Source organism: Rhinolophus sinicus, chromosome 12 (assembly GCF_057876585.1).
Source record: "Rhinolophus sinicus isolate RSI-liver-muscle chromosome 12, RSI-T2T, whole genome shotgun sequence".
NCBI lineage: Eukaryota > Metazoa > Chordata > Mammalia > Chiroptera > Rhinolophidae > Rhinolophus > Rhinolophus sinicus.
The window spans coordinates 19,679,741-19,696,311 of NC_142512.1; the positions used below are offsets into that span (position 1 = coordinate 19,679,741).

The window sequence follows — 16,571 nt, forward strand, 5'->3', positions numbered from 1 at the left end:
AAGGGATGGTGGGCTGTGCCCCCTGCAACTAGAAACGGCAACTGGATCTGGAGCTGAGCTGCGCCCTCCACAACTAAGGCTGAAAGGACAATAACTTGAAGCTGAATGGCACCCTCCACAACTAAGATTGAAAGGACAACAACTTGACTTGGAAAAAAGTCCTGGAAGTACACACTGTTCCCCAATAAAGTCCTGTTCCCCTTCCCCAATAAAACCTTAAAAAAAAAAAAAAAAAGAGAGCGAGCATAGCTAATACTAGTAGAATGCAGTAAAATATTTAGGAGGTGATGGGTTTTGAGATGTATTACTTTTGTTTTTAATATAATTTAATTGTAAATGTATTTAATTTTTAGTAATGGCCAGCAAACAACCAGTTCAAAAAAATTCCTGAAAATTTCATAATCAGTTCTTGTGAATGTGTAGGACCCGGCCCCCAGCACCCCACTTCTGGTAACAGACTCTTCCTGAGATTCATGGCTGGGACTAGGGTAATGAGGGAGGCACAAAATTGAAGGGGATGGCAAAACACTCAATAATCAAAATAAACAATATTTTAAAAATCACATTTTTAAACATTTTAAAAATCAAAATTGCAGAAAAAAAGTCCACAATGAACAAAATATCAAAATTTTAAATAGAGGGTCAGTAGGAACTGTGAAGTTGTGACCCTGGAGCTGTGGGGGAGTCTGTCCTCCACCAGGTGACAGCAGCTGTCTAATGCAGAAAAAAGAATTCAACCTGGAAAGAGAATCCTGAAGGAGCTTGTTAAGGTCCTTGGGGCAGCCCTGGGTCCCAACCTTCCCAAGATTTGGTGGTTCAGCTCCTCCTTAGATTCTGTGAGTCACCCCACTATACTTCCAAGAAGTCCCCCTTTTTTGTGGGAGCTGGCCAGGGTTGATTTCTGTAGTTTACAACCAAAATAATATTTACTCTATGGTTTAGGAAATTCTCATCAGAGACCAACAAATTAATTCGTTGGTTCCTTTTTTGCTAATTGTCTCAAACTTTTAACCTCAAGAGATAAGAATCAGTAAACAAAGTTTTTCAAGTCTCTTAATTTTCTGCCCTCAGCAATAAAGCAGTATTTATTAACAATCAAGTTAGCTTACTGCCTTTTCTGCCCTCCTATAGAAAGGTTTACTTTGTTTCTTTTGCTTCAGAAGTCTAAACAGTAGAGAACGCACCCTGCCCCCCTTAGAGGGGAGGACAAGGAGAAGTTCCTCACTGGACACAACTTGACCACTGTTTCCAAGAAGTGGGGGTGAGTTAACTTCGTTTTGAAAATGATTAGATAGAAATGGTTTCCAATACAAATGATTTCCAATCACAACTGTATTCAGGCACTGAAAAGTATTATTATTATATGTATTAAATATTATCAAGTAACAAGCTAGCATAATAGCTTAGAATTTGGGGAAACATATACAAACTTGGCAAAAACACTTTGTACTTTTGATCCCTTGCTTTCTTGTAAACTGACTGGGCCTTCTCTTTAAAAAGAAAGGGCCAAGTCACGTGGAATGATGTTCATGGAACCCAGATGACAATTCATCAAACCCATCCCTTCCCAGATGAAGGAAGGACTAGCATACGGCACCTGACAGAGAAGCTTGGCTATGCAAGCCCACGTTTGTCCTAACGGGCCGCTGGCAAACCATGGTGCCTCTCAAATTCGGAGCTGTTTACCTTGCACCTCAGGGTTTACCATGATTCAGGTGGTGTACCTTTCTGCAAGTACTTCAAGTGTAACAGTCAATGCTCCTGGATGGAAATCTAGAGGACTAAAGGGAGTGGAAATCACTTTAATCTGGGATCCTCTGCCTGGAAAAATTGGCTGCTATTTGCCTCACTTGCTGCCAACCTAAGAGATGCTACGTAGGCATGTCTGAGGGACCTCAGGCTGTCCAGGAGAGACCTTGGAGGAGAAAGAGAGAGATGATATGGCAGTTCAGCCCAGTAGGGGCAGCCTCTGTCTAGGGGTTGGTGCCTGACCCATCTCTCTTTCCTAACCAGCAACTCTTGCCAAACAGGTGTGGAGGACTTCAGGTGGTCCCATGTTAAAACTAACACCCTGCTTTATGCAACCACACGTGACAGGTGGTGCAAGGAGGGTACCAACTCTTGATTCCTACACATCCTTGAATTTGACCTCTGACCTACACTTCTCACATGAAGATGAAGCCATCCTGGTGATGCTAGTAAACACTGTTACCTTTTTGCAGTTCTTCAGCTCCTGCTCCAGCCCAGCTCCAGCCACTTATTAAATCTTCTCCTTCCATGAGTATCTCAGCCGCCATATTTCCATCTTCAGCTCCTAGCTATCCTCTGGTTTTGGAGGACATGGATCAAGGCCCTTCAAAAACAAAGTCACTTGTTTAGTACCCCCCACCTGACTCGGTTGGCTACTCAAAGTGTCTATGTGGCCGTACTTCCTACCAGTGACAGGACCATTCAGACTACTCACGGTTACCAAATTCACATACAATTTAAATTCACATAGGATACACTACACTTCTTAACTTGGACCTCTTCATTCCATCCCACTCATTTTATTCCTGGGCTCCAGTGACATGCTGAGAGAACAACAGGCCACAGGGTCTCCTGGACACCCAGGGTGAGATACGAACCGGCCTTCTTCCAGTTCCACACCTACTCATCTGTGCCATTACCTGGAGTCCTACAAGTGATAGGTCACCACCTCAGAGTGTTCTGACTCTTCCTACAACCCTCCCTGTGAATCGAATTCATCTTTAACTGACCCACTAAGATGCTGCTCCAACCCCATATCCTGTGGCCAGAACAGACAACCTGGGATGGAGAACCAAACTGTAACACAAGAGCTGCTAGACTCCCAATGCTGCCATGGCCGGATAAAGTCCCTAGTCTACTGGCCAAAGATCAGCCCAGGGAAACAGACATGGGAAACCAGTTCCAATTCTGGAATATGCTTGAAGTGTTCCAAGTTTTCCATCAGGTGAGACCCATTCCACCTGTTGAAGGAGACAGGAGAGGGGAGAGAGATACCAGATCAGTGTCCATAACTGTTCTCTTTCCATCTATGAACTGGGCTAAGGATGGTCCATAAAAGGCTCCATCCCTCATGTACCACGGCCACACGGAATTTCTCCGCGTGTTTTCTTGGATCTCACTGAACTCTGTTGCAGACTCTTCATTTTTGCATTGAGTATTGCTCTCTAACTAGTCCCATGGATTAATTATTTAGAACATTGCTTGTTTTCCAAGGCCACTTTGCTTGAGATGTGCCTGGGGGCCTGTCCCAAAGCTGGATTCTCTCAGATCCAGCTTTGGTTCTTAAGACCTCAGCACGAATCAGAACCCTGGGCTCCCCATTCATCTGGAAGGAAAGGGTAGTTGTCAGGGTGTTGAGTTAGAGGTGTCTATGGGAAATGTCTGATTCTTGTGCTTACGAGAAAGGTCTAAGCTGGAGATAAAGATTTGGAAGTCATTAATGCATCGGGGAGGGGGGTAGTAGAAGTCATGAGTGTGAATGAATTGCTCAGGTAGAGTGAGCTGCATGAGCAGAGAATAAAGGCTGAAGCCCTGAAAGAACCAACAGGAAAAGGTCAGGCAGAGATGCCTGCAAAGAGTGAGCAACTGGAGAGGCTGTAGCAAAACTAGGAGAGAGGGGCTCCACCACAACTGTGAAGAAGCTTCTGAGAAGGAGGGAGGAGTCAGCAGTGTCAAATGCAGCTGAGGAGTCTAGTGAAACAAGGTCTGAATTATATTCAACAAGTGGGAAGTCGCTGGGGACTTAGGACTAGCTCCTTCAGTGGCCTGGTGGGAGCAGAAGCAGGGCGAATCATGTGCTATTCTCTGCAGGACAGAGAACTCTGGATACCAAAGGAGTAGTTCTGCCTGTGTTGACTGGCTGCCCTCACCACCTTCTGTTTCATGTTTCTCGTAGCTGATACACCCAAATACATTGCTAGCCCGGATCAACACAATAGTTTGAGATCTATTTTAATACCATAAAAAGTACAAAAGGGCCAGCCCGGTGGCTCAGGCGGTTAGAGCTCCGTGCCCCTAACTCCGAAGGCTGCTGGTTCGATTCCCACATGGGCCAGTGGGCTCTCAACCACAAGGTTGCCAGTTCGATTCCTTGACTCCCGCAAGGGATGGTGGGCAGCGCCCCCTGCAACTAAAGATTGAACACGGCACCTTGAGCTGAGCTGCCTCCCATATGGCTCAGTTGTCTCAACCACAAGGTTGCCGGTTTGACTCCTGCGGCGGATGGTGAGCTGTGCCCCCTGCAACTAGCAACAACAACTGGACCTGGAGCTGAGCTGCGCCCTCCACAACTAAGACTGAAAGGACAATAACTTGACTTGAAAAAAAAAAAGTACAGAAGTTTTTCTTGGTTCATATATAGTACTATCTCACGGTTTACTTTCAGATTCTGAGTTTGCACGCTGGCAAACATTTTAATTGCTTCAACATATATAAATTTGTCTTTGCATGGCAAAATTCTAATCCCACATCACTAATTCCATTGACAACAACCAGTTGGAGCGAGTAACAGCCTTAGCCTACCTTGGCCACAGCCACGCCACTTCCTATTATCATCCCTGATTTTCCTTCTTTTTAAAAACAGATCGGGCATTTCATGAGGGTCTTCATAATAAATTTAGAACACCAGTTTGTGAAGATAAACCCCATTTGTGAGAGCAAACACAGAGCGGAGGCAGCCCTGGAGCTGAGGAACAGCTTTGATTTGGGGCAGAATTTGCGAGTCCATGGCTTTCTGATCAACTTTGCGCTACTCTGTCATCTCATATTTCTCTTTCTCTGTGTCAAAGATCTCACCCTCCTCATGTCTGGGCATGTGCAGCTTCTTCTTCTTGAAGTAACAACCATCAGTGAGAGATTTGGGAATTTTCACACCACACTGATATCAATTTTGATGGAGGTGGCGATGACAAATGTCTGGTGTGTTCTACCCAGAGGAACTCGATGAAGGGACAGAAGTCCAGTCACAAATGGCAAGGCACTGCCCAGCTGCTTCAGGAAAACCACCCTTTAGCCTCTGTGGTGCCCAGTGAGGATGATCAGAATGGTCCTGGGAGTGAGGCTGGACCCAAGTTTTCTCACGTGCTGACCGAAGGGTTTCTTGCCAGTGACTCAACAGATTTCCAGGCAGACCTTCAGTAGACTAGTATCTGGGCATTTTGTGACGTTTAACCACTCGGGTGCCACTATGCTTGTTGCCACCAACTGGTTTTGTGCCAGTAGCAAGAACCTTCTTTTTCTGTTCAATCTTGGATTTAGCTGCTGAATACTTCCTCTGGTACATGGCCTTCAGGGAACACACAGCTGATGGAGAATAACTGCCGACTTCTCCGACCAGGACAGGCTTTCAGCTGCGGTGGGGCTTCCCCTTCCTAGGTGTCTTGCCCTTGGGTTACTTTTCTCAACCCTGCCACCAGCATCAGCCTGCATGGCTTCAGGTTTCCTCTCCTTAATGCCCGGCTTCTCACCTTTTTCACCCTGCATCTTGCAAGACGGGAAAGAGCCTGTCCCTGATTTTCCCTGGTTAGCTTCACCTTTTGTTCATTGATTTTTTTTTTTTTTTTTGCCCCCTCTCTCTCCATCAAAGGTTTAATTAGCGAACAAAACATACCGTGTTTCCCCGAAAATAAGACCTAACCGGAAAAGAAGCCCTAGCATGATTTTTCAGGATGACATCCCCTGAACATAAGCCCTAATGCGTCTTTTGGAGCAAAAATTAATATAAGACCCCGTCTTATGTTCGAGGAAACACGGTATACTCCATACACTTATAACACACTTTCACATTTACTTACAAAGCACCTTCCATCACTTCCATCTCGTAACACGCTGAAACACGCTGGAAGGGCAGTGGCGAGGCGCGTGCGCCCCCTACCGACGTCCAGGAGCATTGCAGTTTTGCCGTAGCTCAACCGCTCGGGTCCCGCCTGTCAGAGGCTCCAGAGAAGGCCGAGGTGCAAGTGTCCGCGCAGGGCTTCCTGGGAAATGTGTTGGGTGTACCTGTCAGAACTGCAAATCCCGGCAGGCACCGCGCTGCGGCCCGGAAGATGAGTGGGCTCTGGTGAATCTGAATCTTGTTTGTCAGTGCCACTGGGAATGCTGCACAAGCTGGATTCGGTATTCGCGGAGGTTTTTGGGAGACGTAATAGTTCTTCCGCCAGGTGCGCACGAATGGACTTTGCTTCCGTAGCTTCCTCGGATTCGCTGGATGTGGCGAATCTACCGTTGTGGCACCGTGGTTGGGCGCGCAAGGCCCCAACGTGCCGCTTGTGTAATCGGCTGTGGGAAGGACGTCTGGGTTGCTGGGGCCGCTAGTCATGGCGGCGACTGCCCCCAGTGCCGGGGGCCCCGCGCCCGAGGCGGCGGGCTCCGCCGAACCCCCGCTGCAGTACAGCCTTCTTCTGCAGTACCTGGTGGGTGACAAGCGTCAGCCCCGGGTCCTGGAGCCTGCAAGCCTGGGCGGGATCCCGAGTCCGGCCAAGAGTGAGGAGCAGAAGATGATCGAGAAAGCGATGGAGAGCTGCGCCTTCAAGGCCGCGCTGGCCTGCGTGGGAGGTGAGGCAAGGCGAGGGGGACCCCTGGGAGGCTGAGGGCTTGGATGGCAGCGGGTTCCTCTGCCAAGAAGACCACGCGCCCGGGAGGCGAGGAGCCTGTGGGCCGCGACTGGACTGCACCCCGGCCTCGTTCAGTGAGCTGGAGCAACCCTCTCTAGACCCCCTGGAAATTGGATCAGAGGATCGGTACTATGGGTCGGGGCCTGGAGGTTATAAAATAGTTGACTTCATTCATCATTCGTTCATTCACTTTCAAATAATCATTCTTTCAAGAAATTGTTAGTGAGTAGTTATCACGTGCCAGGCGGTGGAGAGACAGGGAGAGAGACTAGAGCTTTGTTCTCAGGAAGCTAACACCCCTCTCTCTATATCCGAGGTGCCAAAAAAATGTATACAAGGGGACACTTTGGTCAACTGTTGCTCAAGCAGTAGTAGTTCACCATAATCAGACGTGTCTGGACACTGATGGTGACCACTTTGAGCACCGCTTGTAATTGCAGAAGTCAGACGTGACTTGCATTCATCTTTTGTTATCGGTATGTTTTGCGTTTTACAATTTTAATAGTGTTTCCTTTCTTAACATGCGTATACCTTTTTTTTTTTTTGGCATTCTCTGTATATGGAAGAATGTTGAGGAACCTGGCAGAAGAGTGCAGCAGACATAGGAACATCGAGTGCAAAGGAACTGGCTTTAGTTTTGAAAAACAGAAAAGGCCAGTGTGGTCAGTGTGACTAGACAGTAGTGAACAAGGGGGAAAGAAGTATGGACTTGGCTTTTTCTTTTAGCCTTGTGAGGATTTGAGAATATGTGGTGTCCTTCCTGTGTGGAGGGTAAGGAGATTGACCACATTTGCAGATGAGTTGAAATCTCATTGAGAAGGAAAGACAAATGAATGTAGTGAGAGTGAAAATGTGAAATATAGTAGAAAGAAGAAAGAGAGAGCTTTTTGTGGTTTGGGGAAGGCCGCAAGAGGAGGTGAGACTGGAGCTGTTGAAGGATGGAGAGAATGGGGTGGACACGGAGGAAGAGAATTGTCATTTCAAGTTGGGGGTACAGTGGGGGATTTGGGCATTTTGTCTACAGGCATTAGGACAGTCGTTGATGGTTTTTTTAGAAGAGTAACAAGTGGTAATGAACATGGTGATTCAGGATGATGTGGGCTGAAGGAAAGAAGTCTGTGGATAGGGAGACCATCCTGGAAATTTGCTAGACTGAAGCTCCTGAGGAATGGACTGGGTCTTTGTTCATCATTGTGTTTGACCCTGATAAATCACATATTTGGTGAAATAAATGAGTCTTTGTAGTGCTCCAGGTTGGAAGTGATAAAAACCCTAGACTAGGATGATAATTGTGGACTTGGAGTTGTAGGGCAAACAAGGAAACGCCCCTGAGGTTTGGAGCTGCAGTGACCAGAAAGGAGGAGCCGTAACAAGAAAGTCTGGAAGGGAGGTGACCATGATTTCATCAAACATACACCGTTTACCCTTGAACAACATGGGTTTGAGCTGCACGGATCCGTGTCTACATGGATTTCTTTCAATGAATATCTGTACTGTTTTCGATCCTTGGTTGGGAGTCCATGGATGTGGTCAGCTGACTGTATGCATTGCTCTACACCATTTTATATAGGGGACTTGAGCACCCATGGATTTTACTATCCGTGGGGAGTCCTGGACCCAATCCCCTCGAGGGACAACTCAGTTTTTGGAGAGTCAAACGTTATACGTGGATTTTTGACTACAGGGGCCTTGGCACTAACTCCTGCATTGTTCAAGGGTCAATTGTATTGGCCTGGAGGTGATGAGAGGACATCCATATGGAAATGTCCAGCAGGCTCAGGAAGGTCCCATGTGGACAGTAGTGTGGTGCTTGCCATTTGGTACCTTTGTGACTTCAGGGAAGTTACCTAACCTCTCTGAGCCTCAGTTTCTTCAGCTAAAGAAAGGAAAGTATAATAGTATCTACCTCACAGGATTGTTGTGAACAGTAAGTGAGGCTGTGACTATAAAACCCAGTAATTGGCACATGGTACTTACTAAATGACTATTATGAATATCACCATTGTCAAGGTGACATTTGCAAAGTTGATAGCTGAACTCAAGGGTGAATACGTGTGAGAGAGTGTAGAAAGAGAACAGAGGGTTAAAGACTGAATCTTGAGGAACGTTAGAAAATGAAAGGAGGAAGAAATCCAAGAGGAGACAGAGAAGAACCTGTCAACGAGATAGATCCTGGATTGTGTCACGTGGAAACCAAGCGGAGAATTTGAGTGGCAAGGGGAGGGGTGTCCTCTTTGCTGGTGGCCACCCAAAAGATGCTTTTTGAGTATGAACCCATTGCAGTCATCCAGAAATCATGCCAAAGAAATCTTCCTCTCTGTGTTTGTTTTTAGGATTTGTCTTGGGAGGTGCATTTGGGGTGTTCACTGCCGGCATTGATACCAATGTAGGCTTTGACCCTAAGGATCCTTACCGGACGCCGACAGCAAAAGAAGTTCTTAAAGACATGGGACAGAGAGGAATGTCCTACGCCAAAAATTTTGCCATTGTGGGCGCCATGTTTTCTTGCACTGAGTGTTTGGTAGAATCTGTAAGTGTCTCTGTCTTCTGAGAAAGCCTTGCTTGCTCAACTTCGAAAGAGAAATGCTCTTATTATTACTAGAAAGCAGATCAGAAAAGTCTGATACTTGTTGGATTGAACTTCCATTAAATAGTCCCTAATGCAGACTTTTTCTGTGTTTATGATTGGGGCTTACATGATTGTTTACTTCTTTTTATAGGGTAGAAGTTGGTTAATGATTTTAAACACGAGACTTATTGGGGAACCTGAGAAAAGATTTTCGTTTCTTAAATACTGCACTGACTTGGTTTCAGCACTCTGGTACCCCCGGCTGGAAGCATCAGTGAACGCGTTCAAATTTTAGGAACTACCGTTGTTTCCCTGAAAATAAGACCTAGCCGGACCATCTGCTCTAATGCATCTTTTGGAGCAAAAATTAATATAAGACCGGGTGTCATATTATATAAGACCCGATCTTATGATAAAATAAGACCAAGTCTTATATTAGTTTTTCCTTCTAAAGACGCATTAGAGCTGATGGTCTGGCTAGGTCTTATTTTCAGGGAAACACGGTATATACTTTCGAAAGGGAAAAAGATTAGGTTTCCTTTGGTGGGGGGACTAAATTAGCCAGCTAGAAACCCTGTGTTTTTTTCCTTAATTGTCCTGTCTGGCTTTTTTGTTTGGCTCTAAACTGCACTTCTCCACCCGCAGTACCGGGGAAAATCAGATTGGAGGAACAGTGTAATTAGTGGCTGCATCACTGGAGGAACCATTGGTTTCAGAGGTTAGTAAACAACTCTCGAGTGGTTTTTCTCTGTGGCCTTGGACAGCATGCTGAAGTTGACATTTCCAAACATACGAGTGTTCCAGGGACAGCCAAGGCATATACGGTCACTTGATATTTGTCGTCCCTTCTGACAAATCACATTTGCTTCTGTGTCAACTCAATTTTGGAAACTTGTAGTATCTAGATCAGTTTCTCATCCTTGGCACTGTTGACATTTTGGACCAGATAAGTCTTTGCAGGAGGGAGAGGGAGGCGGTCCTGTGTATTTAAGGATGTGTAGCAGCGTCCCTGGCCTCTACCCACTAGATGCCAGTAGCACCCTTTTGTGGTGAAAACTGAAAGTGTCTCCAGACATTTCCCTGCGGGGCAGAATTGCTCCCTGGTGAGAACCACTGGTAGATCTAGGTCGATCTTAGAAAAAAAGAACTGCCCCCAAATTGGAAATGTGGGAAGAACTTCCTCACAGTAATGAATTCCTGGAGGATGTTGCTAGGCAGGGAGTACAGAGACATAGCTAGGTCCCACTCAGCCCTGGGGAAGACATTGAGCCACATACCAGGCCCTGCTGAACTTGCAGCTCCATGCATTTCTGGGTAGTTAGACATTTTGCTTAAAACTATACAATTGTCAGTTTTAATTTTGTGTCTAAGTTGTCATGGTAATGTCTTCGTGCAGCTGAGGATTCTTAGATTTCTACCCACCGAAAGCCAAATGTAGATATTTGAGAAAGGTTGGCTTATCAGCTGGAAACAACAAAGGAAGAAACCAGTCAGTTCCCTGCCACGTAGGATGTCAGTGACTTGACTTTCCTAACAGTGTCCTTTGCTGGGCCACTCTCCCTCTTCTGCGCCCTGACTTACCCAAAGCACAAAAGCCTGTTTTCTCTTTTGCTGCGAGGCAGGATGATTTGCTATCATTAAAAGCCTGCGTTTGCTCCTCAAACAGTCATTTATGATTTAGAGAGTAACTTCTTTGGTCTTCCCATCGCTCAGCTTTGTCAGGGCCTTTGAGAAGCTCAGCTCCCTCTCGGACTGCTTTGATCACCTTCCCAGGAATTTATTCCATAAACAAATCAGGGGAACAGGCCATATGCTTTCACTTGATTCCAAGGGCTGGTTTTCTTAACCAGTTTCCTGTCTGTGAGGGGCTATTTTCATGAGACTGGAAATATTAATTCTTTGGAATGAGAAAAGTTAAACGAATGTACAGTTAGCTAAAGCACCCTGGATTAGATCATGTACACGGCTTCACTGAAGTCTTGCAGAGCTCCGACAGGTTGAGTGACTTAGAATGCTTCAGCTGGTTTCTTTGCATCTGTGGATATGCAGACTTTTTGTGAATGCAGCCTGACCCAGCATCTGTCACTATAGGTAATGTCATTTCTGTTTGCTTTACAGCTGGCTTAAAGGCTGGGGTCATTGGCTGTGGAGGTTTTGCTGCTTTCTCTGCTGCAATCGATTATTACCTGCGGTGAGAGTGATTGCCTCCGGGGAAGGATGCCAGCCCAAGATCCGAGCGGTTCTCTGGAGGACATTTTCTGCACCACTCCAGAGCACTGCTTCAGAGACTGAAGGCATTTGTTTTCCCTCATCATTGGGTGTTGTGAGGGAGCCGCCTGGCCGTGATCTGCCTCCAGCATCTGAGCAGCCACACTTTCTGCTCCTGGACCCCAGCCATGCGGCACAGGGGGTGTGCCGTGCTAGCTTCTTTCTTCTGGGCAGATCAGGACTCAGCATATTGACCTGGAGGAACTCAGGTCCACAGAGGTTCAGTCCTCACCACACCTGGCCCTTTGGTTGTTTGGTGTTGTGGGAACAGGGGTGACCTTATGCAGCCCAGGAAGCTGTTCTGCCTTGGAACTCCATGCCGTCATCCGTGTCACATATCAGGGTAGGGCAAGGTCAATGTATGCCTTCTGACCAGTTATGTCATTTGGTTTAGCGTTCTGCTATCCTTGTTTTAAAAACATATATATTTATATTACAGTTCCAAAAGTTGGTTTATTTTTATTTTCAAATTCCACAATTCCCAAAAATGGTGCCAGGTGGCCCAGAGATGGAACATCCAAAGGGAGAAAGCTCCTGAGCAGTCTGGGAATGTTCGATTCTCAGGGTTTGTAGAGGGGTGGTGTTATCCTCATGAGATTGTTACATCAGCCAGGGCCTTACTCCCAGAAGGCAGCCTAGTCACTTCCAAAGATGCGTTGAAATTTCATGCATAAGCCCCAGTGGCTTCTTCTAGAAACCCTCCTGTGGGCTGGCTGATAGGAATGTCTGTAGTCTGAACCATATACTGGTTTTATGCTCTGCCCACTGGACCAGCTCTGGCTCCAGGACTACGTGTGACGGGTCCTGCAATGATTGTCCTGATGACTAAATCACAGCCGCTGCTGGGTAAGAGCAGACATGGTGGACGGGCTGTTCACCGGACCCCCATTCTCTGGTATGTGTTCTGTTTTGAACATATTAGTGTTTTTGACTTGACCCCGTAGCCTTTTTCTAACAACGGAGGCTCAGCCTAGTTGTGTGTCATAGGCAAAAGAAAAAAAGCCTTTTATGTTTGGGATTTGCCCCGGGTGCTGCTTTACTCTGGTGGTTTGATGGCACATGAAATTGATGGACTCAGGCTTTTGCCCTGAGGGGCGGGCAGGTAGTCTTGGCGGGGCCCACGTAATTCTGCTGCCTTCAACCAGTGGTAACATCTCCTTTTTTCTACTGTACGTAACTCCTTTGCCTTTTTTTCCCCCTTCCCCTTTGTCTGCTGTGCTCTAGCCCACCCACCCGTAACCAGAATGCAGTTAGCTGAACTGTCCAGGCATCCCGAGTGTGTGTGTGTGTATGTGCATGTGCATGCGTGTGTGTCTGAGTGATCATGTCAAACCCAGCCGGTAACACCTTCCCCTGGCCATGGAATGAATGTGAGCTAGTTAGTACACAGTGCTCATGTCCTTTTATGGTGAATCCTATATAATGCCCGTCCCAGTCCCACAGGCATGAGGCGTCATGGCTGCTAGGCTGGCTGGAGTGTCCTCAGAGGTCTGAGAACAGATTTAGAAGTGTCTCCTACACTGTCCCTAAGTTAGTCACCTATAAGCTCTTCTAGAGCAAGAGCAGACACTCGTACCTGGCACCTGTCAAAGTGCTAGGATGCCCGGCCTCTCCTATCAGCCAGTCTCGTGCGTGAGGTCAGATACACTGAACTACTGAACACAAGACGTGCTGCTCTCACGGCTGCCTTGGAAAAGATGAGCCCCGGGGCTGTCAGTAGCCATCAGTTCAATAAGTGAAGCATTGTCCACATTGACGATTCAATCAGGAGAGGAGATGAATAGTTTCCTGTTTTAGATGGCTAACGAGTCAGTATGAGCTCATAAACCAAACACCAATTTTCAGAGACATCTGTTCCTGATCTCCAGAATAAACATATTATCCAACGGCTTTTGCTGGTGGGAGCCTACATTAACCCCACGGGTTCCCCTAAAGGGAAACAGCCCTCTAGGGGACCCAGCCTCTCTGTAAGCAGATGAGGCCAAAAGGCTGCCTCAAAGATGAGCCACTTCCAAGGAAAATGCACAGAAAAGTTTACATAAAACAAGAAGCCTCCACTTGAATGGCCAACTTCCTGCCATCTCTCTGAGGCAAACGTGTTCAGGTCCCTGGCGGGACGTTGGTACTTCATGAAAGGGACTGGCTGGTGACGGACCTGAAGGCCTCTGTGAAGGGCAAGGACGGGGCTGGGGCTCACCTCCCCCCAAACTGCCACAGTCGCCACAGGCCATAGGGAAGCCCCAGGGGAGGTAACTAGGTAAATAGATTCCTGGAAACGCACATCTGGATGCAGCTGGAAGAGTTAAATATTTAGATTGGTGGTCTTCCCTAGACTACTGAGAACACAAATGTCCATACCACCGGGCTGAGTTGTGTGCAAATGTTGGGGCTTTGCATTTTTTTATTAACATTTTCCTCTCACGTGGTTTACATCGATTTATAATAATCTACATAAGTTGAAACAGAACAGACAAAAAAATATATCCTTACCAACTTATTAAAGTCAAATATTAATGAAGGGTCCCATCCTACCTGTATCAGCAGAAACCGGCAGCCCACAGCCGTTGGCCAGCAAGGCTTCCTGTAGCCTGTGTGCTGGGCCCCTGTTGGCACAGCCTTTCCTGCTGGGCACAGTGGCTGGGCTTCTGGGCCGCACAGTCCCTGTCTCAGGAGAACCCACAGGCTATTTCCTGGGTGCAGCTTAGTCCAGCTCTGGTACCCGCCCCTCCCCACTCCGGGGGTGGAATTTATAAATATTCTGAGCTTTTTGCATTGATCAGCCCTTCTAGCCTTCATCCTGTTCTCACACTGCCTGAGCAATTCTGAGGGCACAGTAGTCACCTGATGCTGAAAAGCAAACATCCCTTGTTTGGGGGAGGTGGGAGGCACCCACGTTTGGCTGTAACTAGCTCTAGCTGGGCCTCAAGTTCATTACCATCAATGGCTTTGGAAGCAAGAGCCTTCCATGCCATACCACCTCCCGAGTGCTGAGCAGAGACTCCAGGGATGGTCAGACGCTGGGATCCAGTTCTTTCCCTACCTCCTGCCCCAGGGAGCGGGGCTCCTAGCTAAGCTGCTAACTGGCAGCGAGGTGGTCAGTTATTTCCTGCCGCTCGGGCATCTCTTTCCTCCCATGTGCACAGAATGTGTACCGTTCTGCCCAAGATCGGGCACCAGGTGTAAACAAGACCAGAAAGGGCCTTGCCTCTCATTGAGCAAGTGTGCGACAGCTTTAGGCCCAGCAAACCCTTCTTGAACACAGCCCTGAGCTCAAGCTCGAGGGCCTAGAATCTACTCTCTGCCACAGAGGAGAGCCAGGGAGCTTGGGCTACAGCTCAAGCACCTGCAGCCCGGGAGTGTCTGCCCTTCTAAGCTAACCGCCATAGGCAGCTACTGCTCACATGGGAAGAAACAAGTATTTGGGGACACGTCTCGCTCCTTTCCAGTACCGAGCAATGGGCCTCAAAGTTGGGAATGGAACCTGCTAGTCCCTGACTCTGGAGCAAAGTGTCAACAATGAGGGCCCTCAGCAAACCCCAGTCCCACGAGAGGCAGGTACCTGTGACTCCTCAGCCTTCCCTAACTTGTCGAGTTTCCTAGCATTCACCCGGGAGGCCGTATCTGGAAGCCAGGGGCGGGGACACGGCACCATGATGGCTGGCTACTGCTGAACCATGCCTGCCTTTCTGCAGCCCCAGAACACACGTGGCTGTGGGGGCCGCCCCATGGCAGTGCTGGGCTGTGGAGAATGTGTGGGGAAACTAAGGCAAAGGTACCACAAGGTACGAGAGGTGCCAGGACGGGCTAGCCTCCTGGATGGAGCCTGCCTGTGTCTGGACACTGCTTCCGCCATAGTTGCCTTCCTAGAGGCCTGGCTCCACTGGAAAAGCCACTGCAAGTCCTTGCTGTTGACAGTCTCTACCCCCAACTCAGGACACCCAGTGCCGCATGGCACTCCTCTGAATGTGCAAAGGGTCTTGTTTCCTCAGCAGCCGCCTCTCCGCCTCCCGATTCTTTCCTGGCCCTCTCGCTATCTCGATAGGTTACTTGAGAGTCTTCACACTCAAAGGAAATAGACCACCCGGGGAAAAGGAACTGAAAAGCAGTAGAAGAAACAGTCAAGATGCCTCATTGGTGGGCAGGAGACAGAACAGATAAACCCCAGAAAGGGAGCTTCGCAGGTGGAAAAATTCCAGAAATCTGCTCTCCAGCTCTGTGCTAAGCTGAGGATTAGACAGTCTGTCTCCTGGTCCAACATTTGCACAGGCAGCAAGGCAAAGCAGGTGTGCTTCCACAGGTGGGGGGCAAGGAGAGGGCCGGGGACAGCACGCGGCAGCGTCTGATGGGCCATTGTGGCCACCGCCACCCAGGGCCACCGCAGAACGCTCAAGGTGATGGAGTGAAAACCAAGGCTGCACATGCATGCGGGCAGGCTGGGAGGGAGCAGAGGGTGGAGAAAACCGAGGGGAGGCTGCCAAGAGACTGAAATCTGGGAGCAGGGCCAGAGAGGATAAGCTGGCAGCACTTACAGAGCGCCAAATAAAAGCCCTTGGACTGGACTCAGGAGGAAAGAAAGTGTTGGAGGAAATGAAAGAACAAAGCAGGCCGTCTGTGTGCCCATACCGGATCGGTGACTACCTTTTCTGCATGACAAATAGACATAAAACAAGTCCTGAACAGCACGGAGCATTAGACACAACTAGAGGTACAGAGGGCAGGAGCCCGGGGTGTGGCGGTGAGGCCGGGGGCTGGGTCGGCTGGCTTTGTACAAGGTGGCACAAAAGATGCACGTATTCCAGTTCTTGGAAATCTACGGCCCTTGGAGTCTGGAGTGCTGGGTTTGGGAGTTTTCTATTGTAGTCTTTCAAGTCTGTGTTGGGTCCCTTGGCTGGAGAGGCTGGCGCGGGCCACCCCCCCCACAGCTGCTCCCGCCTGGGGCTACACGTCGGTGGAGAAGTACAGTGTGTTCCGCTTCAGTTCTGCGAAGGAAATGGGGGGGTGCTGCAGGTAGTAGAGAAGGACCTGGACCTGTGGGGAGACAGGGGAGACTGAGGCAGGGTCCTTGTTCTCATGGCCCTCCTCTGATCAGCTGA

General features: G+C 48.2%; 2 protein-coding genes and 1 pseudogene across 9 annotated transcripts in view; 1 reads left to right on the forward strand and 2 right to left on the reverse strand.

Moving 5' to 3' along the window:
* Positions 1 to 4,432: 4,432 nt before the first annotated feature.
* LOC109451316 (large ribosomal subunit protein eL6 pseudogene) lies at positions 4,433 to 5,511 on the reverse strand (annotated as a pseudogene).
* A 565-nt stretch (positions 5,512 to 6,076) lies between these two features.
* TIMM22 (translocase of inner mitochondrial membrane 22) lies at positions 6,077 to 11,916 on the forward strand. Its single transcript, XM_019739469.3, has 4 exons — positions 6,077 to 6,582; positions 8,975 to 9,171; positions 9,856 to 9,928; positions 11,329 to 11,916. The coding sequence occupies exons 1-4, from the start codon at positions 6,345 to 6,347 to the stop codon at positions 11,403 to 11,405; spliced, it is 585 nt and encodes a 194-aa protein (XP_019595028.1). The 5' UTR covers positions 6,077 to 6,344; the 3' UTR covers positions 11,406 to 11,916.
* A 1,928-nt stretch (positions 11,917 to 13,844) lies between these two features.
* ABR (ABR activator of RhoGEF and GTPase) overlaps positions 13,845 to 16,571 on the reverse strand; it is a 173,598-nt gene continuing 170,871 nt past the window's right edge. For all 8 annotated transcript variants that reach the window (XM_074320133.2, XM_074320134.2, XM_019739466.3 and 5 more), the window contains one exon: positions 13,845 to 16,506. In XM_074320133.2, the coding sequence (XP_074176234.2) occupies positions 16,417 to 16,506 (90 nt within the window). In that variant the 3' untranslated portion in view covers positions 13,845 to 16,416. The remainder of the gene's footprint in view (positions 16,507 to 16,571) is intronic.